The sequence below is a fragment of the Plecotus auritus genome, assembly GCF_963455305.1.
Source record: "Plecotus auritus genome assembly, chromosome: 7".
In the NCBI taxonomy this organism is placed as follows: domain Eukaryota; kingdom Metazoa; phylum Chordata; class Mammalia; order Chiroptera; family Vespertilionidae; genus Plecotus; species Plecotus auritus.
The window spans coordinates 58,926,032-58,942,398 of record NC_137774.1 but is presented as its reverse complement, the minus strand read 5'-3'; the positions used below and the strand labels follow the sequence as shown (position 1 = coordinate 58,942,398).

Here is a 16,367-nt window from a genome sequence, read left to right as displayed (position 1 = left end):
CCCCAGCAAAGAAAGAGGGAGGCCCAGGCCAGCCAAGTCATTGCACCCCAGCCTGTCACCTGCAGAGGGAGGCCACCGGTGGCAGGGGAGGGGGGGCAGCACTGCACAGATGGCAAGCAGTGGCAGCAGCAGGGGTGGGGCCAGCTGCCTGCAGCCTGGAGAAGGAAAGCCCTGATAGACCCTGATCTCAGGCCAAGCCTAGGGACCCTACCCGAGGGGTCCTGGATTGTGAGAGGGTGCAGGCCTGGCTGAGGGACTCCCCCCCGAGTGCACGAATTTTCGTGCACTGGCGGGCCTCTAGTCCTATATAATAAAAGAGTAATATGCAAATTAACCATCACTCCACTACACCCATAAGCCATGCCCACCAGCCACGCCCACCAGCCAATCAGGAGCGAATATGCAAATAAACCCAACCAAGATGGCTACGGCCACAGAGAGCAGGAGGGAGGCTTGGGTTTCCCCAGCAATGGAGGAAGCCAAGCTTTCCACCTGCCCTTGCTGGCCCAGGCCTCCACTCAATGCTACAAAGTTTCAATGATAGAAGATACATAAACCCAAACAGAAATGGCGGCAGCCACGGAGCTGGAAAGAGCAGGAGGCTAGGGTTGTCCTCGGCAATGGAGAAAGCCAAGCTTTCCATACACCCTGGCCAGCCCAGGTCTCCGCTTAAGGCTACAAAGTTTCAATTATAGAAGATACATAAATCCCCCCAAAAATGGCTGCCGCCAGGGAGTAAGCAGAAGGCTTGGCTCCACTCCAGGCTACAAAGTTTCAATTGTAGAAGATAAATAAACCCCAGATACCAGGGCCTCCGCTTGGGTCGCCAGGGGGCGTGACTGGCCTGCAAACCACCACAGGCCCCTCGCCAAGGCCGCCCCACGGGAACCCCCACCCTGATCTGGGACACCCTTCATGGCAAACCAGCTGGCCCCCACCCGTGCACCGGGCCTCTATCCTATCTAATAAAAGAGTAATATGCAGATTGACCATCACTCCAACACACAAGATGGCTGCCCCCATGTGGTCAAAGATCCTGCCCCCATGTGGACACAAGATGGTCACCACAAGATGGCCAGCAGGGGAGGACAGTTGGGAGGGATCAGGCCTGTAAGGGAGGGCAGTTGTGGGCAATCAGGCCAGCAAGGGAGGGCAGTTAGGAGGGACCAGGCCTGCAAGGGAGGGCAGTTGGGGGCAATCAAGCCTGCAGGGGAGGGCAGTTAGGGGTGACCAGGCCTGCAGGGGAGGGCAGTTGGGGGAGACCCAGGCCTGCAGGGGAGAGCAGTTGGGGGGACCAGGCCTGCAGGGGAGGGCAGTTAGGGGTGACCAGGCCTGCAGGGGAGGGCAGTTAGGGGCCAACAGGCTGGCAGGGGAGCAGTTACACATCAATCAGGCTGGCAGGGAGTGGTTAGGGGGTGATCAGGCTGGCAGGCAGAAGCAGTTAGGGGCAATCAGGAAGGCAGGCAGAAGTGGTTAGGGGCAATCAGGAAGGCAGGCAGGCGAGCAGTTGGGAGCCAGCAGTCCTAAATTGTGAGAGGGATGTCCGACTGCCCGTTTAGTGGGATCGGGCTTAAATGGGCAGTCAGACATCCCTCAAGGGGTCCCAGATTGGAGACAGTGCAGGCTGGGCTGAGGGACACCCCTCTCCCCCGTGCACAAATTTCGTGCACCGGGCCTCTAGTATTATAATAATGATAAACTGGAAACAACCAACAGAAAAGTGGTTAGGAAGATCGAGTTTTAAAAGAAAAGGTTACTTTCTGTATGTTAGGTATTTATGTTATCCTATGTATTAAGATTTGGAAATGTTTACACCAAAATGTCAACAATGATAATATTTTTTAAAATAATTTTATTGATTTCAGATAGCAAGGGTGAGGGAGAGAGAGAGAGAAACATCAATGATGAGAGAGAATCATGGATCGGCTGCCTCCTGCACGCTCCCTACTAGGGATCGAGCCCGCAACCTGGGCATGTGCCCTTGGCCGGAATTGAACCCGGGACCCTTCAGTCTGTAGGCCGACGCTCTATCCACTGAGCCAAACTGGCTAGGGCAACAATGATAATCTTTTGGTGACAGAGTTATCTGTGACTCAAAAATTTTACTTTTTTATTTGCTTTATATGAATTATCTGGATTTTCTAATTTTTTTTCTAAAATGAACATGTATTGCTGTCTGTCTGTATGTAATACTAGAGACCCAAATCACAAAATTCGTGCATCCCTCCTCTGGCTGCCGGCACTGGCTTCCCTCTGACACCTGGAACCCGGGCTTCCCTCCGGCACCTGGGACCTGGGCTTCCCTCCAGCCGCCATCAGGCACCCAGGACCCAGTTGCATCCAGAAGGTCATCCGGTCTAATTAGCATATTACACTTTTATTAATATAGATTATTTTTTAAATCCACACCTGAGGATTTTTTATTGATTTTTAAAATTGATTTTAAAAAGAGAGGATGAGAGAGAAACACTGACGTGAGAGAGAAAAATTGATCAGTTGCACCTTGCCCAGGAATAAACCTGCAACCTAGGTATGTGTGTGCCCAGACCGGGAATAGCCGCAACCTTTTGCATAAGGGACAATGCTCCAAACAACTGAGCCACCTGGTCAGGGCTGTAATATTATTTGTTAGGTAACACTGGCCAGTCAACCCAATTTTAAAAGATTGGAGGGTATTTTTAATGATAATTGCTAAATAAGTTTTGGTAAAAATTCTAAATTCCTCGTGAGAAGTATTTACAGAGAACCCTATTTCTGAGGTCTGGTTGTCAACTATAATATCCTGTTTCCAATTCGTCTCTTCCCCAGGGGCCCTCGCACCAGGAAAGGCCAGCACCCGCACGCCACTGCGGCCAGGACTTACCAGGTAGGCTCTCCAGAAGGACTGGATGCTCAGCGCCGCCTCCTCTTCGGTCAGCAGCAGGGACAGTGGGATGGGTGGCCGCGGGCTGGAAAGCAAGAAGATGGCCATGTGCCCCTGAGAACATCCTTCCGCTTCAGCAAGGCCTTTGACAGTATAGTGGCATCACAGAGTAAGTGCCTCATCCATCCCCTTCTTAGAAAGCAGCATGTCACTTCTGATAGAAAAGCTTAGACTTGAATTAACATGTTTTTATTTCAACCAGCATAATCTTAAATAAGTGCTAGCCTGCTCTGCTTCGAAGGACTGAGGTTGGTGAAGGTGCAGTTTAGTCCTGAAGGCGCAACACACGTTATTGACATGAGTCCATGGAGACAGAGCCGAGACAGAGCAGAAGGGCCTTCACACACTGCATTGTGACTGACACATAATAAAGGGCTCTTCCCCTAACTTTCTATTGAAGGGAAATTAAAAAACTTATTTCCTGAAAGCAAAATGTTGGAATTTATCTCTGATCAGTGTACATTCCAGTTTAATGTGGCATAAATTCAAGAATATATGTAATTTCTACTACATTTAAAAAAATTTTTTTATTGATTTCAGACAGGAAGGGAGAGAGAGAGAAAAACATCAATGATGAGAGAGAATCATTGATCAGCTGCCTCCTGCATGCCCCCCAGATAGAGCTCTCAGCCTGGGCATGTGCCCTGAGTGGAAACTGAAGCATGACCTCCTCATTCATAGGTCAACACTCAACCACTGAACCATGCCACCTGGGCAGCCATGGTTTTTAAATATGGGATTTATGGTCAAGAATCACACCCCAGATCGGAAGCCTGAGAATCCACAACTGCGGCACCCACGGAACAGCTGCGAGCCCCAGAACAACGCTCCCCAATTGGCGCATACACACAGGTTCAGAGGAGCTCTACACTCCACCACGGAAAGGTCAGATTTCGCCTAGGATAAGGTGAGGTCTCTGGTCCCGGCGGCGCGAGAGAGGAACGCGTGTTTTGCGGGAGCTGGAGGACCAGGAAAGTCTGTGCCTAGAAAAATCCGTGGCTGTTGGGGCTGGCATGATCTGTGAATGTGGAAGGGGGTCCTCAGAGCTGCTAACAGAAGGGCTCTCTAAAAAGCAACCCATTTTGATCTGACGTGCAGGGACACCCTAAGAATTTCAGGGGTGTGCTAGACTTACGCGCAGCCACGGAGTGCGCACACTTGGGCTTTTTCCTCTTGAAATTCTTGCTTCTGATTACTAAGCCCAATACATAGGATCACCCAGTTGGGGACACCCTGGGAGACTGCAGGGGAAAGTTGTTTTTCTGGAACCTGCGGATCGGAGCGGGGAGTGACCATCGGAGAGCCAGCTCTGAGGCAGCCCACTTCCACAAACCGGTAGTAAGTGCCACAGGGAAAGAAGGCTCTAACACTCCCTAGAGAGGCCATAGATAAACCCGGAAGTCAATCCAGAAACACTGCCACCCAGGGGCTGAATCACAAATTGACTCTTGTGTAATCAAAAATAAAGGAATACGAATTAAGACACACCGCCTGCTTAAAATCAGGACTGGCTTACATCACTGAAGAGCAGTGGAACGCAGGGAACTGCAATACTGTCCGGACTGAGAAACAGGCGCGCCAAACAGAACAACAGAGGAAGTGAATGACCTTCACTACTCCACATTTTATTTTTATTTTTTATTTTTTTATTTTCACTTTTTGCATCTTTTACTCAAGAAACTAATTTTTCTTTTTTCCTCACTTGATTTTACCTTTTTAATTATTACATTTTTATTTTCAATCCATATTATTACTACTGCTATTTTATCTTTTTTTTTTTTTTTAAGTGTCATTTTATTTTCTCTTCATTTTGTTTTGGGATTGATGTTCTACATTCTATTTTTATCTTTCCTTTAGCATCATTTTACTCTATCTCAACTCTACCTTTATGCCATCACTCTCTTCCTCACTTTTCCCTTTTCGGTGTCCTGTTTATCTTACCCCTTTCCTGCTTTAGATTTTCCCTATTCTTTCTGTTTACCCCCGTTAAAATTTCACCCTACTTATATATCTAATCTCCAATCCCCTGCTCCAAGTCCATACACACCTCTCTCTTCGCTGTCTTAACTATCCAAAAAATTGTTTTTCTCTCTGTCCTTTTGTTGTTGTTCGCTTGAATGTAGATTATATCGAATTTTTATGCTTTTTTGGTTGATTGTTTTGCTTATTCTTCTTTATCGTTGGTGTTTGTTTATTTTTTTGTTTGTTTAGTGCTTCTGTCTTCCCTTGCCTCACTCAATATTAGTTGGTGTTGTAGTTTGTATTAATCCCCAGGTACTTGTTGCTGGCATTTGCTGGGATAAGTGATTGCTCTATTGGAGTTTTATCCCCAATATATATAGTCTGTTTCCCTTTCTCTCTTAGTCTCTTTCTTTTCTCTCTAATTTTTTTTATCTTCCTTTTTTCCCTTTTCGCAATTTCATTTTTACACTCCTTTTTTTTTCTTCTTCTTTCTTTCTTTTTCCTCTTCTTCTTTCTCTCCTACCCCCTAATTTGCCTTTCTCTGGTGGTCACCTTTATTGGAGGTTATTAATATCGTGAACACATTTCTGTTCAGTGCCTTGTGTGTTGTACCTGGTAGTGCTGTATTTTGTACCTTTAAATCAACGCAGGAGAGAGAGAACTACATAACCAGACACCCAGAGAAGAGAGACCATGGGGAGACAAAGAAACAGCCCGCATATGAAAGAAAAGCAGGCATCACCAGAAAAGGAAGTAAACGAAATGGAGGCAAGCAACCTTCCAGAAAAAAAATTCAGAGAAATGGTCATAAGGTGGATGAAAAGAATGGAAGACAAATTCGACAATATGAGTAAGAACCAAGAGGAAATGAAGAAGAACCAAGAAGAAATGAAAAAATGACATCGCTGCTGTAAAGAACTCAATAGAAAGCATCAAGAGTAGACTAGAAGAAGCAGAGGACCGCATCAGTGAGCTAGAAGACAAGATGGAAAAAAATACCCAAGTAGAGCAACTTCTAGAAAAAAAAATTAAAAGGCAGGAGGAGAGCCTAAGGGAACTTTGGGACAACACGAAACAAAACAACATCCGCATAATAGGGGTTCCAGAAGGAAAGGAAGCTGAGCAAGGAATAGAAAACCTGTTTGAAGAAATAATGACAGAAAATTTCCCTGATATAGAGAAGAAAAAACCCACACAAATCCAAGAAGCTCACAGAGTCCCAAGCAAAATGAACCCCAAAAGACCGACGCCAAGGCACATTATAATTAAATTGGCAAACACCAACGACAAAGTAAGAATCTTAAAAGCGGCAAGAGAGAGACAGAAAGTTACATACAAAGGAACCCCCATCAGACTAGCAACTGATTTCTCAACAGAAACTCATCAGGCCAGAAGGGAATGGAATGAAATATACAAAGTCATGCAAAGGAAGGGTCTGAATCCAAGAATACTGTACCCAGCAAGGCCATCAATCAAAATTGAAGGTGAAATCAGGAGCTTCACAGACGAAAAAGGACTAAGGGAATTTATTACCACCAAACCAGCAATGCAAGAAATGCTAAAGGGTCTACTGTAAAAACAAAGAAATAGGAAGCGAAGAAGGAACACAGGTGTAAAGAATAGGAATGGCGACAAATAAGTACCTATCAATAATAACTTTAAATGTAAACGGATTAAATGCCCCAATCAAAAGACATAGGGTAATGGATTGGATAAGAAAACATGACCCATATATCTGCTGTCTACAAGAAACCCAACTCAGAAAAAAAGACGCACACAGACTGAGGGTGAAGGGATGGAAAAAGGTTTTCCAGGCAAATGGAACTGAAAAAAAAGCTGGGGTAGCAATACTTATATCTGACAAATTAGATCTCAAGCTGAAGGACATAACAAGAGATAAGGAAGGCCACTTCATAATACTAAAGGGAGCAATCCAACAAGAAGAAATAACTCTGGTAAACATATATGCACCCAATACAGGAGCACCCAAATACATAAAAAAAAACTCCTGGAGGATATCAAGGGAGAGATTGACAGCAATACAATCATAGTAGGAGACTTTAATACCCCACTATCACCATTGGACAAATCCTCTAAACAAAAAATCAGCAAAGAAACATCAATCCTAAATGACTCACTAGACCAGATGGAATTAATTGACATCTTCAGAACATTTCACCCCAAAGCCACAGAATATACATTCTTCTCAAGTGCACATGGGTCATTTTCAAAGATAGACCATATGTTGGGACATAGGCAAAGTCTCTTCAAATTCAAGAAGATAGAAATCATATCAAGCATCTTCTCCGACCACAGTGGCATAAAACTGGAAATCAACTACAATAAAAACAACCCAAAAAATCAAACACATGGATGCTAAACAACATGCTATTAAACCATGACTGGGTTACCAGAGAGATCAAAGAAGAAATAAAAAACATCATGGCAACAAATGACAATGAAAACACTACAATCCAAAATCTATGGGACACAGCGAAAGCAGTCTTGAGAGCGAAGTTCATAGCTCTACAAGCCTACTGCAAAAAACAAGAAACAATGGTAATAAATTACCTAACCCTACAACTCAAAGAGTTAGAAAAAGAGCAACAAGAAAAGCCCAGTGTAAGCAGAAGGAAGGAAATAATAAAGATCAGAGCAGAGATAAACGACATAGAGACCAAAGAAACAATACAAAAGATCAACAAAACCAAGAGCTGGTTCTTTGAAAGGATAAACAAGATTGATGAACCTCTAGCCAAGCTCACCAAGAAGCAAAGAGAGAGGACCCAAATAAACAAAATCAGAAATGAAAGAGGTGAAATAACAACAGATCCCGCCAAAATACAAAGGATTGTTAAAAAATACTACGAACAACTCTATTCCAACAAACTGGACAACCTGGAAGAAATGGACATATTCCTAGAAAAATATAACCTTCCAAAAGTCAATCAAGAAGAATCTAAACAGCTCAATATGCCAGTAACTATGGAAGAAATTGAAGCAGTCATCAAAGAGCTTCCGGCAAACAAAAGCCCAGGGCCAGACGGCTTCACAGGAGAGTTTTACCAAACATTCAAGGAAGAACTGAAACCTATCCTCCTCAGACTATTCCAAAACATTCAAGAGCAAGGAACACTTCCAAACTCCTTCTATGAAGCCAGCATCACCCTAATACCAAAACCAGATAAAGACAACACAATGAAGGAGAATTACAGGCCAATATCCCTCATGAATGTAGATGCCAAAATCCTCAACAAAATTCTAGCAAATCGGATCCAGCAGTACATCAGAAAGATCATACACCATGACCAAGTAGGGTTTATCCCAGGAATGCAAGGATGGTACAATATCCGCAAATCAATAAACGTGATACATCACATAAACAAATTGAAAGATAAAAATCACATAGTCATATCAATTGATGCAGAAAAAGCATTTGACAAAATCCAACACCCTTTCTTGATAAAAACTCTTAACAAGGTGGGAATAGAAGGATCATACCTCAACATAATAAAAGCTATATATGATAAACCCACAGCTAACATCATACTCAATGGGCAAAAACTAAAACCATTTCCCCTAAGAACAGGAACAAGACAAGGATGCCCACTCTCACCACTCCTGTTTGACATAGTACTGGAAGTATTAGCCATTGCAATTAGACAAGAAGAAGAAATAAAAGGCATCCAAATTGGAAAAGAAGAAGTAAAGCTGTCCTTATTTGCAGATGACATGATATTGTACATACAAAACCCGAAAGACTCCATCAAAAAACTAACAGACTTAATAAATGAATTCGGCAATGTAGCAGGATACAAAATTAATGCCAAGAAATCTATGGCATTTCTGTACACCAACAGTGAACTTACAGAAAGAGAGACTAAAAAAGCAATCCCATTTTCCATTGCACCAAAAAAATTAAGATACCTAGGAATAAACCTAACCAAGGAGGTAAAAGACCTATATGCAGAAAACTACAGGACACTGAATAAAGAGATAGAGGAAGATGTAAACAGATGGAAGAACATACCATGTTCATGGATTGGTAGAATCAACATCATCAAAATGTCCATACTACCCAAAGCAATCTATAGATTCAATGCACTCCCCATTAAAATACCAACGGCATATTTCACAGACCTAGAAAGAACTCTCCAAAAATTCATCTGGAATAAAAAAAGACCCCGAATAGCCACAGCAATCCTGAGAAAGAAGAATAAAGTAGGAGGGATCTCAATACCAGATTTCAAGCTGTATTACAAAGCCACTGTCCTCAAAAGAGCCTGGTACTGGCACAAGAACAGACATATAGATCAATGGAATAGAATAGAGAATCCAGATATCGACCCAAACCAATATGCGCAATTAATATTTGACAAAGGAGGCATGAGCATACAATGGAGTCAAGATAGTCTCTTCAATAAATGGTGTTGGGAAAACTGGACAGATACATGCAAAAAAATGAAACTAGATCACCAACTTACACCATACACAAAAATAAACTCAAAATGGATACAGGACTTAAATATAAGACGGGAAACCATAAAAATACTAGAGGAATCCACAGGCAGCAAAATCTCAGACATATGCCAAAAGAACTTTTTCACTGATACTGCCCCTAGGGCAATGGAAGCCAAAGAGAAAATAAACAAATGGGACTACATCAAAACAAAAAGCTTTTGCACAGCAAAAGAAACCATCAACAAAACAACAAGAAAGCCCACTGTATGGGAGAACATATTTGCAAATGGTATCACTGATAAAGGTTTAATTTCCAACATCTACAGGCAGCTTATACAACTTAATAAAAGGAAGATAAATGATCCAATAAAAAAATGGGCAACAGACCTAAATAGAATCTTTTCGAAAGAAGACAGAAGGAAGGCCAAGAGACACATGAAAACATGCTCAAAGTCACTAATTATCCGAGAGATGCAAATCAAAACGACAATGCGATACCATCTCACACCTGTCAGAATGGCTATCATCAACAAATCAACAAAGGACAAGTGTTGGCGAGGATGCGGAGAAAAAGGAACCCTTGTGCACTGCTGGTGGGAATGCAGACTGGTGCAGCCACTGTGGAGAACAGTATGGAGTTTCCTCAAAAAACTGAAAATGGAACTCCCATTTGACCCAGTAATCCCACTCCTAGGAATATATCCTAAGAAACCAGAAACACCAATCAGAAAGAATATATGCACCCCTATGTTCATAGCAGCACAATTTACAATAGCTAAGACGTGGAAACAGCCTAGGTGCCCGTCAGCAGATGACTGGATCAGAAAACTATGGTAAATCTACACAATGGAATAGTATGCTGCCATAAAAAAGAAGGAATTACTACCATTTGTAGGCACCTGGATGGAATTAGAGAACATTATGCTAAGTGAAATAAGCCAGTCAATGAAAGAAAAATACCACATGATCTCACTCATTTGGTGATAATGAAAAACATTATAAACTGATGAACCAAAAGATAGTTACAGAGGCAGTAAAGCATCAAACAGACTGTCTAATTACAGCAGTAAGGTTAGGGAGAGGTGGGGGAAATAAGAGATCAACTGAAGGACTTGTATGCATGCATATAAGAGTAACCAACAGATGCAAAACATTGGGGGGGGGAGGGCATGTATGGGAGTGGGGTGGGGGGGGGCAATGGTAAGATATGTACACATATAATACCTTAATAAAAATTTGAAAAAAAGAATCACACCCCAATCTGAAAAATCCAATAGCAGATACTGTCAACTGACCCCACACTTGAGACTTTTCATTGCTTATTAAGATACCAGAGGCTTGCTAACCGGTTTGGCTCAGTGGATAGAGCATTGGCCTGCGGACTGAAGGGTCCCAGGTTCGATTCCAGTCAAGGGCATGTACCTGGGTTGCGGGCACATCCCCAGTAGGGGGCGTGCAGGAAGCAGCTGATCGATGTTTCTCTCTCATCGATGTTTCTAACTCTCTATCCCTCTTTCTTCCTATCTGTAAAAAATCAATAAAATATATTAAAAAAAAAAAAAGATACCAGAGGCTCAGCGTGCACAGGTGGGGTCCCTAGGCCTGGCCAGCAATCAGGGCCTATTGGGGCCATCTTGCCCAGTCCCGATTGGGGCCGGGACAGCTGGGGCCTGCTGGACAGGGGGAGGGACCAGGGGAAGTTGGTTGGCTGTGGGAGCACAGTGACCACTAGGGGGCAGCTCCTGCATTGAGCGTCTGCCCTGTGGTGGTCAGTGTGCATCATAGCAACTGATTGACCAGTCGTTTGTTCGTAATGGTTGCTTAAGTTTTTATATGTATACTAGAGGCCTGGTGCACGAAATTCGTGCACAGGGGGTATGTGTCCCTCAGCCCAGCCCACACCCTCTTCAATCTGGGACCCCTCAAGGGATGTCCAATGGCCCATTTAGGTCTGATCCTGGTGGGATGGCACCTAAATGGGCAGTCGGACATCCCTTTCACAATCCAGGACTGCTGGCTCCCAACCACTCGCCTGCCTGCCTGCCTGCCTGATTGCCCCTAACCATTTCTGCCTGCCAGCCTGATCACCTCCTAACCACTCCTCTGCCAGCCTGATCGACGCCTAACTGCTCCCCTGCCAGCCCGATTTCCCTTAACTGCCCTCCCCTGGTGGCCTGGTCAATCCTAACTGCCCTCCCCTGCTGGCCTGGTCTCCCCCAACTGCTCTCCCCCTGTAGGCCTGGTCTCCCCCAACTGCCCTCCCTTGCAGGCCTGGTCGTCCCCAACTGCCTCCCCTGCAGGCCTGGTCCCCCCCAACTGCCATCCCCTGTAGGCCCAGTCGCCCTCAACTGCCCTCCCCTGCTGGCCTGGTTGTCCCAAATTGCTCTCATTGCTGGCCTGGTCGCCCCTAACTGCTCTCCATGCTGGCCTGGTTTCCCGCAACTGCCCTCCCCTGCAGGCCTGGTTGCCCCCAACTTCCCTCCCCTGCAGGCCTGGTTCCCCCAAAACTACCCTCTTCTGCAGGCCTGGTCCCTCCCAACTGCCCTCCCCTTCAGGACTGGTCCCCCCCAACTGCCCTCCCCTGCAGGCCTGATCAATCCCAACTGCCCTCCCCTGCAGGCCTGGTCCCCCCCAACTGCCCTCCCCTGCAGGCCTGGTCACCCCTAACTGCCCTCCCTGCAGGTCATCTTGTGGTGGCCATCTTATGTCCACATGGGGGTGGCTATCTTTGACCACATGCGGCGGCCATCTTGTGTGTGGGAGTGATGGTCAATTTGCATATTAACTCTTTATTAGATAGGACTAGAGGCCCAGTGCACAAAATTTGTGCATGGGGGGTGAGGGGGGGTCCCCTCAGCTCAGCCTGCATCCTCTCCAATCCGGGACATCCCTCTCACCATCCTGGACCGCTGGCTCCTAATCGCTCACCTGCCTGCCTGCCTGATCACCCCTAACTGTCCCTCCTGACGACCTGGTCACCCCTAACTCCCCTCTGCTGCCAGCCAGGTGCCCCCAACTGCCCCCTCACTGCTAGCCTGGTTGCTCCTAACTTCCCCCCCTGCCAGCCTGGTCACCCCCAACTGCCCCCCACCAGCCTAGTCGCCCTCACTGCCCCCCCTGCCAGCCTAATTGCCCCCAACTGTCCCCTCCACCGGCCTGGTCACCTCTTACTGCCCCCCCTGCCGGCCTGGTTGCCCCAACTGCCCCCCCCCCTGCTGGCCTGGTTGCCCCCAACTGCCCCCCCTGCTGGCCTGGTCACCCCCAAATGCCCCCCTCACCAGCCGGGTCGCCCCTCACGGCCCCCCCACCAGCCTGGTCGTCCCACGCAGCCTGCTTGTTCAGTCGTTTGGTCGTCCCTCACTAACCCCCATGCCAGCCTGGTCGCCCCACGCAGCCTGCTTGTTCAGTCATTTGGTAGTCCCTCACTAACCCCCCTGCCGGCCTGGTGATAGGCAGCCATCTTGTGAGGGCGTGAGAGTTAATTTGCATATTACCTCTTTATTATATAAGAGGCCTAGAGGCCTGGTGAATAAAATTTGTGCACAAAGGGGGGGGAGGGTCCCGTCAGCCCAGCCTGCACCCTCTCACAATCCGGGACCACTGGCTCCTAACTGCTCACCTGACCGCCTGCCCGATCACCCCTAACCACTCACCTGCCTGCCTGATCACCCCTAACCACCTCTGCCTGCCTGCCTGATCGCCCCTAACCACCTCTACTTGCCTGCCTGATCGCCCCAAACTGTCTCTACCTGCCTACCTAATTGCCCCTAACTGCTCGCCTGCCTGCCTGATCGCCCCTAACTGCCTCTATCTGCCTGCCTGATTGTCCCTAACTGCTCGCCTGCCTGCCTCATCACCCCTAACCACCTCTGCCTCGGCCCCTGCACCCAGGACCCAGGCTTCCCTCCTCCAGCTGGCTGCAGGCACCTGGGACCCAGGCTTCCCTCCCTCTGGCCGACCGCAGGCACCCAGAACCCTGTGAGGCTGTGGCTTCACCCGGGCCAGCTGCTGGCACCCAGGACCTCAGGTGGCTTCAACCGGGCCCCGGCTTTGTGAGGAAGGACGTCTGGAATGATGTCCAGAAGACGTCTGGTCTATCTGGTCTAATTAGCATATTACCCTTTTATTAGTATAGATAGATAGTAGAACAAGCGCAGCTGGTAGGGGGTGTGCAGGAGGCAGCCGATCAATGATTCTCTCTCATCATTGATGTTTCTATCTCTCTCTCCCTTTCCCTTCCTCTCTGAAAGCAATAAAAATATATTTAAAACAAAACAAAAACGTGGCTAAATTCTTTTTCTTTTCTCCTAAAGCTTTATAGAGATCCTAACTGCTGATAAGAACTTACAAGTCTGAATTACTGTTGGTTCCTTATGTTTCCCCAAAACACAGCAACCTCTGAAGAGCAGAAGGCAAAACATTTCAGACGCAGTTCAAACACACAGTCTCTGCGAGTCCTTGGCCGCACAGAGGCTGTGCCAGGGCAGGAGCCCCAGATCTGGCTTTGGACACCAGGGACTCCCAATGCCCTGGCCTTGACTCCCTAGGATGCCATCACTTGACTTTACTGTAAGCCCATGTACAGAGAGGTTGAGTAAGGTGTCCACGGTCACACAGCTTCTAGTGCCCTAGTCAGGGCCCAGGCTCTCTCCCAATGCCATGCTCACACCAGACCTCAGCGGGGCAGACACTGGCAGCAGCCAGTCTGGCACAGATGGCCAAGTTGATTGGCAACAATGCAGGATCCGACTTAAAAATCACCACCCCCACCACCTCCACAAAAACCTCGCCCTGCGCACGTGTCTGTGTGAAGGCAGGAATGCTCTCTAGAATTATTCCAGAATCAAAGAAATCCAAGCCAGGAGCAGCATGCAGGCCTCGAGGACACTTGGAGTGAGCAGTGCTGATGAGGCTGCCTCCCTGGCTGCAGCCTTTCCTCCTGGAGTCTCTTCTACTTCTGCACGCCGGTGAGGTGGGGCCCTCTCCCTACTGCTCTGTCCCTGCTTATGGAAAGGATGTGGGGCTTTCTCCATCAGGGTCTGCTTGTTCCCAGTTTCTTCCTATCGGGCAGGCATTCTTTGGGCTGCAAGGGAGCATCCGTATTTTGCTGGAGGCCAGCCCTGGAGGTATGTCAGCTCCCGACTTTCCACTTAATGCCTCTCTTTGCCCACTGTCCTTATTCTGTGACACTAACAAATCCCACCCCATAAGTAACTCTCCTTCGTTAGTTAAAAGCCAGCCGCTTCTAGGAAGACCTGTTTCCCAGGCCTGGGGTGCCAGCAGGGACCTGGGAGAATGATGCCACCATACCATGGGTTAGCACCTGCTGGCGTCCACCGGGGCCTCCGGGCCCTCCCTCAGCCCCACTCCTGTGCTTAGCCATGCGGCCCTTCCCCTCCTCACGTGCCCTCCCCCTTGTGTCCTCCTGTGCCAGCCAGGGTGCTGTGTAGTGGGCAGGTGGCTCTCTGCTCCACCCCAACGGGTGGAGAGCCCAACTCTAAGCCTGATGCTCAAGGGTGAGAGTGGACCTGCCCTGGGCTGGGAGTATCTTTTCCTAATTTGCTCAAAGCCACCTTAGGGTTGGGGCCCTGACACCTCTTTTCCTAACTCCCTTGTTCTTTCTTCCCGTCTCTGTGACTGCTAGTGAGAGATGTCCTCTGCTTACATCAGGGCCCAGGAGGTCTGTGCATCGTTCTTTTCTAGTCCTTGGCCACTTTGGAGAGAGAGCTCTGTGAATATCCAATTAATACCCAAACGCCAGCTGAACCAAAAGCCCCACCAGGGCAGACACGGCCTGTTCGCTCCTCGAGGCCATTCAGCACTTGGGACCAGCTGGGCTCAGAGGGGACACATGATGATGTTGTGGAATAAGCCTCTGTGCCTGGCAGAGTGGGCCATGCATTCCCCACACACCATTTCCTGAAATCCTCACAACATTAATAATGAGTTACTGTGCTTCTTCCTCTAGAGTGAAGAAACTGAGGCTCAGAGGAGCCAAGGGACTCGTTCAAGGTCACTGACCGCTTTCTGCCAAGAATGCAAACTGGCCCGGAAACCCAAAGAACAGCCGGAGGAGAGGAGCAGGCAGCTCCCAGGTCACTACCAAGGAGGAGAGGGTCCCCAGCTGCAGGTCAAACAGAGGAAACCCAGCCACCTGCCTAGATGACAACAGGGGAAAGCCGCATCACAGACAATGGTCGGTGCCGTGTTTGCAGCTCCACGGGCCGTGGCAGGCCAGCAGCGCACGTGCAGCTGCCACCTGTACCTGGGACATGACGGCGCCTCTCCATTCAGCTGCGATCTTCATATCATATTTTCACCACTGGTGCCATGAAACCCTCAAAGGACCAGTCCTCCTGTCCTGGAGGAGCAGGAGAAAGAAGGCTGCAGTCTGGGACAGCAGGTGGGCTAGCGACAAAGGGCAGACAAAGGGCTCTCTCTCACCAAGAAGGAACCCTCCTGCTCTGCACCACAGGGACACTTCCACAGGCGGCATGAGGCTCTCAGGGCCTGTAAGCAGTCACAGGAGGCCGCCTTTCGTGACATACCGCTCTCATGGCTAAATAAGGGGCGCAGTCTAGTTCTCAGATCCAGACTGAGTATGAGAAAGCCCACTGTCAGTCAGGCCAAAAGCAAGGGTGACATCGTCAGAGAGCAGCCTGGAACACCCATCACCTCAGCAGGCCGCCTGCAATCAAAGAAGGACAGTCTCTCTTTTGGAATCAGTGCAACTGGCTTCGGCTCCAATAAAAATAAGAGCCTGAGCGGAGGCGACCACTCACCCAGGGGACAGGGTAGGGAAGATGAGCAGGCCGGCCATAGGGGCCAGTCAGGTGTTCCGTCTGCAGCCAGGCCACCCTGAGTGCCCCAGCTTGTATGAGTCAGACGTCCCTGAGCACACAGCCTTGCACATCCTAAGGGCCCAGCAGTGCTGCCGAGGATTTTTCCAAGAAGAATTTTATTGGAAATGCTCATTTGTCATGTTCTTTTTTCCAAATTAATTCATGTGAATTAAATATAT

At 47.8% G+C, this 16,367-nt stretch overlaps 1 protein-coding gene across 8 annotated transcripts in view; it reads right to left on the bottom strand.

The window, feature by feature from the left end:
* Window positions 1-16,367, bottom strand: part of IQCK (IQ motif containing K) — a 140,838-nt gene that overhangs the window by 75,056 nt on the left and 49,415 nt on the right. For 4 of the 8 annotated variants that reach the window (XM_080681871.1, XM_080681870.1, XM_080681868.1 and 1 more), the window contains exon 7: window positions 2,864-2,948. The exons of the other annotated variants lie outside the window; for them this stretch is intronic. In XM_080681871.1, coding sequence (XP_080537997.1) covers window positions 2,864-2,948 — 85 coding nt within the window. The remainder of the gene's footprint in view (window positions 1-2,863; window positions 2,949-16,367) is intronic. 8 annotated transcript variants of the gene reach the window in all.